This window comes from Mya arenaria, chromosome 10 (genome assembly GCF_026914265.1).
Source record: "Mya arenaria isolate MELC-2E11 chromosome 10, ASM2691426v1".
NCBI lineage: Eukaryota > Metazoa > Mollusca > Bivalvia > Myida > Myidae > Mya > Mya arenaria.
The window spans coordinates 64,618,272-64,629,287 of record NC_069131.1 but is presented as its reverse complement, the minus strand read 5'-3'; the positions used below and the strand labels follow the sequence as shown (position 1 = coordinate 64,629,287).

Genomic DNA, 11,016 nt, shown 5'->3' with positions numbered 1-11,016 from the left:
AATAAGAAGTGGCTGTTGACCTTTATGGTTCAAATGAAAATTGGTTTGGTTCAAATTAAAAAAAAAATGAATAAATATTTTGTATTAGTAATATATATTACGTAGAGGCAGTCATTTTATTTTCTATTTGAGACAGTTCAACGAAACTTCTTGAGGACCCAGTTTGAGTGAGATTTAAAATCTATAGTTGTAATTTGTATTTCCAGGTATGTTGATGGTTACAAAAGTCAGGGATGAACAGACACCTCAGCCAGTGCATCCAGTTGTTCCTGTCAATGACTGACAATTCAATCCAGAGGCCATGATACTTGCATTTATGGCTGAACATGCTCCCTGGCACCACAGTAGTGTGTCTTACTTAAGACACTTGCCAAAGATACAAAAGCTCTCAGTGAATTAATACTTCAAAGGTGTACAGCATCATACAAGATGACTTACGGAGTAGCTAGCCATTTCAATGATAAACATGTGGAGGAGTTAATGGATCTCGGTTTTGTTTCAACTAAGACAAGTCAACAAACACAAACAATGAGAAAACTGTTGCAGATATTTTTCTGCTATAGAGAAAGAAATAGTATTGAGACATTTGGCCTCCTTAAAAATCACAAGAGCTGATTCTGAATCAATTTTCAAGGATTTTGAAAGCCTGTTTGATAGACTTAAACTGCCGTGAGACAATCTAGTTTGTGTGCTACTGGAATCATGTAACACCATGAGGGGAAAAAATCTGGCTTTGGGACCAGAATATGTCAAAGTCCACCATGTCCACAAAGGCTACGCTGCAAAAGCATTTAAGTCCCGTTTGGATATTACTTGGAATAATATATATATTAATTAATAACATGATATTCCCATCAAATGTGCAGAAAATGGAATAAATACTCTTATGATACATAAAAATTGAATTGATAACACTTTTACAATAAACATATGCAAGCATGATAATTGATATGTTGTTCATTATTATAAATCAAACATCCCACAGTGTAGACTGTTCATACACAGGCATTGGATCATAGCCAGTTGAGTTTTATGGGAAGTTGACAACTGAACCAAAATGTCAGGTACATGTCTAATGCCTGTGACTTCAGGAAAAAAAAAGTAAATTTATCTTTGTTTAAAGACAAAGGTGTTAAACTTCACTGCTAAGATAACCTGATAATTGTTCTGATTGTGGATGTCTCATGTTGAACATAATTATAGCTACCAAACCAAAAGGTGTACTCCTTGAACACTATTCTAAGGCAAAAAAGGGTATTAGAATCCCTGAAAAACGGAAAGCTTCGGGGGGCTTCGCCCCCCTGGCCCCCCCACCAGGGCTTTGCCCTGGACCCATCGGGGGCCTTAAGCGGCCCCCTGAACCCCACGCAGACATTTTCAGGATTGGCAACTTGGCTCTGTTATCATCCCTGCATAGAATAATTCGTTCATAAATTGCCAAAGGTCAGCGTTCTCAGACGTTGGCTTAACAATGCCAAATTCCACACAAAGATAACTCCCTTGTGCCGTCCAGTAATCACTGTCAAAGCGTTTATCACGTTATGCCTATCGAAACCATGTGACATCATTCAAAAAGTTGACATATTCTTCCATTAGAGATAAGTTTGTTTGTTTTTATCTTTGAAGACAACGTAATTTTATGGAACGTATATGACATTTTGCAGAAATACGAGTACAAGCTCTTCTTTTTTAACAAAATGAAAGCATCCTGTTTTGAACATGGTGACAGAGATCTCTGCCCGTAGGGGAAATCACGGTGTTGGAAAAGTTTGTTTTTTTAGAAAGTTTTATTGGTCAATGCTCATTTCGAGCATCTGACAAAACAATGCAATACAATAAACAATATTAACATTTAAACATATTTAAAACAAAATAATAATGATAACGATAATAGGTTAAGTTCAAAGATGGAGAATGAAACTTATTATTATGATTATAAAATTATATCATGTGAACAAAGAACACCGGCATAAAATTCTATCTTAACAAAAACATTATTTTTTTACAGAATAAAGATAATCTTAACAATGTTAATTTATTTGTACTATTCATAAGCTGATTAAATTTTAAAGTGTTTGGATGATTGAAATAATAAGAGTCAATATATTTTTTTCCTACCTGACTTGAAAAATGAACATTGGAAGATATAGTGACGATATATCAGCTGCATATTGAGCCGAACTATTAAAGGGAATTAATCACATACATCCCAGTCAAAGCATTCTACCAGAGTTGTCATATAGTCAGAGAAACAGAAACAAATCCAGCGTTAAATACACTCATTTAATATTGTACGATTTCTTTCAAAAACATCATTTCGTCTTGAAAAAGGTATTGTAACTGGCATATATTTGCTGTTTATATATCTTTTTGTTAACAACTAGTTGAAACTAGCCGATGTATTATTGTTTTTTTTGCAAAATTAACAAAATGTGTGGTCGTCTGCATCGCCGATTCCAAATTTGTTTTTTTTAATGTTCTCAAAAACTACAACATCAAGAATGACAGACAGTATACCACGTAAAAGCTGAAATCATGTGGCGTACCATGGGCTAGGTCTTGTTTTAATTTGATTCAATTTACTAAAGAAAATATAAAAAACATGCCTTTTGTTGTGTCAAGATCGCCGTGTTCGTACACATTTGTGGTGACGTTACAATTCTTGCTCCCTCACAGTGGCACTGTACACATAGGAATCACCTTATCAAAGATCGTATCATACGGTCACTTTTTCGAACCACTATTTGTGAGTAGTTCTAATTAGGTAATAAGGCGTTAAGTATTAATTTTCGAACGGAAATATGTAAATCTGCGATCTGATCTTTTGTGAGCAATCTTTTATCATTGGTTTGCGTATATTTACGCAAAATTTCACTTTTTCTAATACAAAAAAAGGATTAACCACGGTAAATCTGTGGGAGTGCAGCTTTAAAAATTAACAGAAATTAGAGTGAAAATTAAACATAGTCATTTGGCAATCCCCGATTTCTCAAATAATCGTGATATTATATAAAATATGAGTTATACTTACTTTTAATAATGATGTTCGCTCTTTTGCTCTAGCTCGGAATGGTCATTGACTCTTTTTCATATACTGCCCCTCAAAGAGCTGGAGCCAGTGTTTCGCACCCGTGTATTATGTTTAACTCAGTTGTCTTTAATAATAAAAAAACGCATTTTTATTAATATTAATATAAGAGAAATTTTGGTGCATATTAACTGGGAAATTTGTGGCCACGTAGTTTTTAATTGAACAAAATGTTCTGTAAGCAAATCATAAGCTATATTGTTTTGATCCTTAAAGCTGCGCTCTCAGATTTACCGCTTTGACAACTTGTCTTGGAATGAGCCAATTTTTTGCGTAAATATCCGCAAAGCAGTGAAATAATATTGCTGACAATAGATCAGATCGCAGTTTCTTTCATATTTTCGTTCGAAAATTTATGTTTTATGGCTAAAAGCGTTACTAACGGTTTAAGAAAAATGAATAACATCAACTTTTTAACTTAAATATGAAAATCTGCGTTCTTGGTTTTTTTGTAAGCAGTCTTATAACACTGGTTTCCATGCATTTTCAAATAAATTGACTCGTTCCAAGACAAAAACAATTTAAAAAAAGTTGTCTAAACGTTCAATCTGTGAGAAAGCAGCTTTAAAGTCAGATAACTTAAACATAAAAAATAAAAAGAATAAATGTTTCAACCTACATTGCGTCCCTTTAAAGAGATACAGTGTTTGCCCTTGTAGTTTTAACGGGTGCGTTCCCCGTATTATTTCTAGTGGAAGAAACATTAAAGTTTGAGGTCAATCGGAGATCTGCGGCCATGTTCCTTCGAAAACAAACTCGGATGAATGTAAACGGTTTACAATGTCAGAATTATTTACATTCAACTACGATGAAATAAGTTGCGCAATTACGTCTTTAGGACTTTACTCTTAGGAATCTTAATGATTATTTTTATGCAATACTAAACTTCATTTGGAATCAAGTTGAACTTAGTAATAAATATAACACTACGATAAGATAACAGTTGTAGTATTATTTTGCGAACTACTTTTATTAATGCACCGGCATAAACACTAGACACGACGTACGGCGGAGATGGCCGAAGTGTTCCGAAAGGTTTGATATGGGTTATTATTCATCAGACGTGCATGTTTTATAATTATGGAAGGCAAAAAGATTATCATAATCGCTTCTTTCAACTTGTTTGTTGGACTTGTTTTCGACATTGTTTCAGGAGGCGTTTAACATGATAGATCAGAACAGGGATGGCTACGTGGACAAAGATGACCTTCAAGACATCATGGTATCACTCGGTAAGGAATGCTTACTACATGAACCGATTCAAGCAGACATGGGTTTTATTCTTTTTTTGTGTTATCCTTTTTAGCATCGTATCAAAAAGGGCATGCCTACGCTTACTCCAGTACACCCTGGCGTACCTGGGCATACTCCAATACACCCCGGCGTACCTGGGCATACTCCAGTACACCCCGGCCTACCTAGGCATACTCCAGTACACCCGGGCCTACCTAGGCATACTCCAGTACACCCCGAGCGTACCTGGGCATACTCCAGTACACCCCGGCCTACCTAGGCATACTCCAGTACACCCGGGCCTGCCTAGGCATACTCCAGTACACCCTGGCGTACTTGGGCATACTCAAGTACACACCGACGTACCTAGGCATACTCCAGTACATCCAGGCATACACATCAATTCGGCTCCCTTCGAATTGGCAGGGAATTTCTTTAAAATGGTTCTTTCGTAACTGTATTTTCCATATTTTTCTACGGAGGGGAAATCCCTCCAACTCCTACGCAAAACAAGATAATGGGGCCGAACAAATGAAAGACCTTCATATTTTTACATTACATGATTAGGTACGCGCCTATCAAATGACTTTTTGGCATATTTCAATACAGTTACATAATATCTACTAGTGACACAAAACCCTAATTATCAATTATACATGAAATGTCATAAAAAAGTACCAAGTAAAATAAGAAAACTAAACATGTGGCACCTGAACAGGTCTGGGTTTTTTTTGATGATGAAAATGTTTAAGATATCATATGTTACCTTTTTTCCACTTTAATTACAAGAAAAAGTCCAATGACTAAAAGTGCCATAATACAAAATGAATTAGATAATTAGTGAGATTAGATACATCATCATTCTGGAAAAACACACACAATGTATATAACCACGAAATATGTTATTGCAAGATATACTTTTTCTAATAATGGAAATACTTAAATGTGTTTATCCCGAAAATGTAAAAAAAAAACGCTCGGTACCTTTTAACACTTAGGGGGCGAAATTCAGCATTTTTTAAAAAAAAGATCTGAGTAAACAATATCATACTTGCAGCATGGACCTTAAAGAGGTCAGACAATAGATGATTTAATGCAAGAGAAAACGAAAATTGTCAAACACATAAAGTTGACTTATGTATCACATCGCTTACGACACGTGCATCTTTCGAAGTTATTGCGCATTTTTCCAATTTGAAGTTTACTACCGTTGTATACCACGTAAATCAAAGAAAGTTTAAAAGTAGCGTTGGTATATTTATAATATACCCATCATAAATCCACACGCAATACATATCGCGAAAAACGGTAGTTCGTATTCGCAATACGGCCGTATTCCACTCTCTCACAAGTATTGTTGCGCGATGTTAAAATGACGTCATAAAACAACATAGTGCGTCGTTAAAATGACATTTATAATGAAAACATGTGGCTTTTTAAGTGATCTAACCAGTAATGTATATAATAAAAGGGTTATTAGTACTGCGTTTTGATCCGGAATGTCGTATTCGACCCTCGTGGATTTTTGCAGATTTTGATTTCACTCGGCTTGCTAAAATCAACTCTAATACAACCTCCCGGATCAAAACGCAGTACTTAAAACCCTATTTAATTCATAAACAGACATTATTTAAACTGGGAAACCGGTATGCGCTTTTTTTAAACGGGGAAAACACAGACGAGACAGCAACATGATTGTTGCGTTTATTTTTGTAACCATGCAAAGTGACTTATCATCGGCATCCTTCTAGCTCGCATTGTCAATGCTATGTTTATTTTGAGAAAATACTGCATTTGCCGATTTTTGGAGCATCTGGTGTCTAGCCCCTTTATCAACTCCTTACACAATTGAAAATACAATGAACAGTACAGTGACAAGCCCAGTAGCTTCTTCTGCCTCATCGTATTTTCACTCACCAATCATAGTTTGTATACGGCTTTTAATAGGGAGCAATGATTTGTGTAAAACAATATTTTAAAGTTCTTGATTAACGCTCATAAATAACTTTAAAAGGACACTCCTATTTAAAATCAATACATACGCATGTATCACAAACATAAAATTTGAGTGATAAACCTTAAACTTCTCACTAAATAATTCAAGCAAGATTGTAATCGTGTAATCGTGTATTTAATAGCTGAAACCGCACAAATACTAAATGACTGGTGGGTCCTAACAGATTAACAGTTATCTGCTATCGTCTCATAAGGTGTTTTCTGCACCTTTCTTTCAAATTAAACATGGTACCAGGGGCGGATCCAGGATTTTGGGTTAGGGGGGGGGCGTAACTTTTAATCACTCTAAAGGTTGCACTAGCAGATCCAGGGGCATACCTATAGTTCTAATATCATAACGAGGTTTCTATTAGGACGACTAAGTGGCTTATATAATTTGTATATTTTCGTTAAGCGGGAAAAACGAGGGAAGATACATGTATAATTGTGAACCCATGTTCAGATACTTTTACTATTCAACATATTCTAAGTGCATAGCTATCTATGTGTATCTATTCGCACAATGGATCTATCAGTAGCATGCGCCTAGGATATTTCCTGGCGTAGATGTTCACAATTTCCTCAATATCCAATTTTATGTCCCTATGAATGAAGAGTAGCATGAGAGCGTTGAACTTGCTCTGGCCCATGGTACTCCTGTGCGGGTTCTTGATGAATTTCAATGACGAGTTGGACCGTTCCACTCCTGCTGATGTCACAGAAGTTAAAAGCAACAGTGTAAGCACTTTCGATATGTTGGGATACATATGTTGGCATGTTTCGACAATAGTCGACGGCTTGTTTTCCGTGTTCCTCCAGGTCTGTTTCCAGAGCTGGACCTCTTGTGCGAACATGTCTGGCTGTGGCATGTCATCTCTGTAAAAGTCCAGAAGAGCTAGCATCGACTCTTGAGTGGCGCTGGCAATGTTGTTTGGCAGCAGACAGAACGCCAGACATGTTTGTTTGTATGGGTTTTACGCCGCATCAACATGATCATGTTATATAGTGCCGAATTATTACAGTAAGGGAAGGCGGGAACGTTTAAATTGCGTGCACTCTGTGTTGTGTACGAGTACATCTCAAAAGGCAATGTTGTATAAAGATACGCGAGCGAAGCGAGCGAAGAAAAAATAGGAAAATATAGTATATTTTATTGTTTCCATACCAAAGAACATGTAAGCTCCGGGAATTTTAGGGGGGGGGGGCGTGCGCCGGGTGCGCCCCCCCCTGGATCCGCTAGTGGGTACCCTTCATAAGAACCATCTTTTTTCGATATCTATTCATCCTTTTCGGTAAATCAAAGTAATCGTCTTATTTGTGGTACATCTTATTTGGGAGTAAGCATCATTAATATTATAAAACTGTATCCATTATATGTTAATCACTTAATCCAGGCAATGGTCTTTCTGGCGATCAGCTTTAAAATGATGCCCACAAAAGCGTAGATGTCTCTTTTAGTTTAGATTGATTCATTTGAAATTTTGACCCTGAATTTTATAAATAAATATTAACAGGCAAGGATCCCTCTGACGACTACCTTGAGAAGATGATCACAGAAGCGCCAGGACCAATAAATTTCACCATGTTCCTTACGCTGTTTGGCGAGCGTCTGAATGGCACAGATCCGGAAGATGTTATTCGGAACGCCTTCGCCTGCTTCGACGACAGGCATTCAGGTATTTGACATTTAGCTGAACGTAAGATTTATTTTACGTTTTTCGAAACGCCTTTATTTTGTTTCGAAATTATCTATGCAAGTTAAATTAATTGCTGTGGCGACTTGTTAATTGACTAGGGAAGAAGCAAACTAAACTAAAAGCAGAATTGGCCAGATTATCTTCCATGGCCGCTCGTGTGAGATAGGTTCATCCCAACCAGAGCGTAGGGTGTTTCCGCATAACTGCCTGCGCGAGGGTTTGGATGCATATTTCTAACAAGAGCAGCCATGGTAGATGCTTTTTCTCCCCCCTCAGTTAAACAAAATACTAGTAAGTGAAATAATATCGCTGGATCCCTTTTGTGAGTAGTCAAATTATTTCGCGTAAAGATATGTGATAATTTGTGGTTTTCATAGATATGCGCGCAGTGATTTAAATTTGTAATAGTATAATTGTTCCTTTAATAGTTCTGAGGAAAGACAGCATCGTTTCTTGAATGCAGTGTGTGTGTGTGTGTGTGTGTGTGTGTGTGTGTGTATCTTCTTCTTCTTTTCTTTTTTTTTTTTTTTTTTTGGGGGGGGGGGGGGGCAATTGAAGCGAGAATTTTTTTATTTGAATTTTAAATATTGCCATAAGACATCAAGGTTCATGGTGCTTCAGACGACGGTCTTAAGACTAGAATAAATACTGCATTTTCACTAGCAAATGAAATTGCAGATAGGCAATCATTTAGTTCTAGGCTTAATCATTAAGAATTTAAATTTTCGCGGTTGTTTTAAAGGCCGCTTACTGCCACTCACCCGATACACACTCCCTGCTTCAGATTTTGCTTTGACATTGTGAACGCGAATGCGGTAGTATTATAAGTCAGTAAGACAACCTGAGGTTATATCTTAATGTTAAAGAAAGGCTCGTTCGCTACGCTCACTCCGCCCATTCTTAATCATTAAGATATTACTTCCTGTTATCTAACTATTATATAAGACCAATTTCAGCTCAGTCAGTTTCATATTCACGCATTTGTCTCAGTGAAATAGAGGGGAGAGGGTGGTAGATCTAAAAGAATACTAAAAACTAATTTATGAACTTATCATTTTCCCAACGAATTTCACAATCAATGCTTTACCAACTCAAGGTTCCATTACTGAAGAGTACTTCCGGGAGTGTATGATGACCATGGGGGATCGCTGGTCTGAGGAAATGGTGGACGACCTCTTCTACGGAGCACCAATCAAAGATGGCCGTTTGGATTACGTCGAGTTCACGCGCAATCTCAAACATGGATCACGTGACAAGGACCATGACGACATACCAGATATTAAACCGGATATAAAGCCGGAACAGGAAGTTGCAGACAAAATTCCACCGGAAGTTCCTCCAAAACCATCTAAAAATTAAACTGCTGAATGTACGCAGATAGAATTCACACTGGTTTATATTTTTTTATAATTCGGTCTCGATTTTCATACTTACGAAACATGTATTTTGTCTGACGGACATTCTAAGACGGAGGACCATTTTTGATGTGACGTTTGTGCCATATTATGATATTTTGTAACCAACAGTATATTTATTTAGTGTATGCTTTTATACTGATTTCATTGATTTTAATTTTAAAAACGCCATGTGAATGGAATTACAATTAATAAAAGTTTATATTACAGAGATGGAAGACAGACTTTACACCGAAACAAAATAAACTTCACATGTCTGTCCATTTATGTGATCAAATAAGTCAACAAGTGATCTAGATCTATAAATGAATTATCATTTTCAGTTCAGCATGCTTTGTGTAATAATTAAAATGATTATCATATCCCATCTGTTTGTGTGTGTTTTTCATATAGAAAATTGAAAACAAGATCATTCCAGCAAATTAAGACAAGCTCCCAAACATATGACATTTGCAGCCGATTTTATTGTCTGTCCGGTGCATGACTCTAAGGTTTTTGAGGTATTGACCTCAAACTTCATATACGGTTAGATCTCTTTGGTGAGAAACGAAGTGCACAAGAACCATAACTCTGGGTACAGTATTTTATTTTAATTTCCCTTTGCTAATTGATATGATTATATTTTTTTGTCTGGAGCATAACTTGGAAAGTCTTTGAATTATTTACTTCAAGCTCCATATACATATATTCTCATTGAGGAAAAGTATAGTGAACACGAACCATAACTCTGGGTACAGCTTGTTTCAGATTTTTTCTTTGTTCATTTTCATACTTATTTTTGGTCCAAAGCATACTTTGAAAACTCTACAAATACGTCACACTTATATGGCAAACAGGCTTATTAATTTTTAAAGTCATCGGCCGAATAGTTTGCATATACGAAGCTTATTGTGGTGTATCATGTGGGCCAAAAGTCGTCTTCTAGGTGCAGGTCTTCAGAGGTGCAACTCTATTTTATGAATATATATATCTTCAATAAAAGTTCCCTCTACCTAACAATTATAACTAGCGTTTTTACTTTCATCTACATTTTCTTGTGGGTGAATTATTTCCATTTAATAGGCATTTTGTTGACTTCCGGACACGTTTTTGGAATATCCTCCGAATCATCTGCTATAAACAACGCAGGTGCATTATTTTCTATCGCGTAACTTAAATAAAGCATAGTTATAAATTGTTCATTTATTTAAAAAAAATGTGATTGCTTGATTTCGTCAACATTCACGCCTGAAAGTTAATGTTTGAGAGTGATGGGAATAACCGAAATTCACGGAAATTACCGGATTAACCAAAGGTAATGTTAAGGGTGATTTTTATGTGAAGTTAAAATAATTAAATCACTAGACTAGTAAACATCCGTACATTCTTAAAATAAAATATCAAAATTAACAAGTATCGGGTGTTGACCATGCAAAGGGTGCGTTTTTGTACAATTGTGGTAGTTGCTAGTTGTTTAAGATTTATCTTCGAAATATGAAATTAAAAAGTTAAGGTTGACCTGTTGGATCTGGAATTAAAACAGTTACGCTAGATCTTTATCTCAGACACGTCTTAAAAGACACCCTCAATGCCATTAAAACGTGTATAA

The 11,016-nt window shown here is 36.2% G+C and overlaps 1 protein-coding gene across 2 annotated transcripts in view; it reads left to right on the top strand.

The window, feature by feature from the left end:
* Positions 1–9,637, top strand: part of LOC128204183 (myosin regulatory light chain 12A-like) — an 11,414-nt gene extending 1,777 nt beyond the window's left edge. For both annotated transcript variants that reach the window (XM_052905558.1, XM_052905559.1), the window contains exons 3-5: positions 4,242–4,320; positions 7,831–7,992; positions 9,110–9,637. In XM_052905558.1, the coding sequence (XP_052761518.1) occupies positions 4,242–4,320; positions 7,831–7,992; positions 9,110–9,372 (504 nt within the window). In that variant the 3' untranslated portion in view covers positions 9,373–9,637. The remainder of the gene's footprint in view (positions 1–4,241; positions 4,321–7,830; positions 7,993–9,109) is intronic.
* Positions 9,638–11,016: the final 1,379 nt, after the last annotated feature.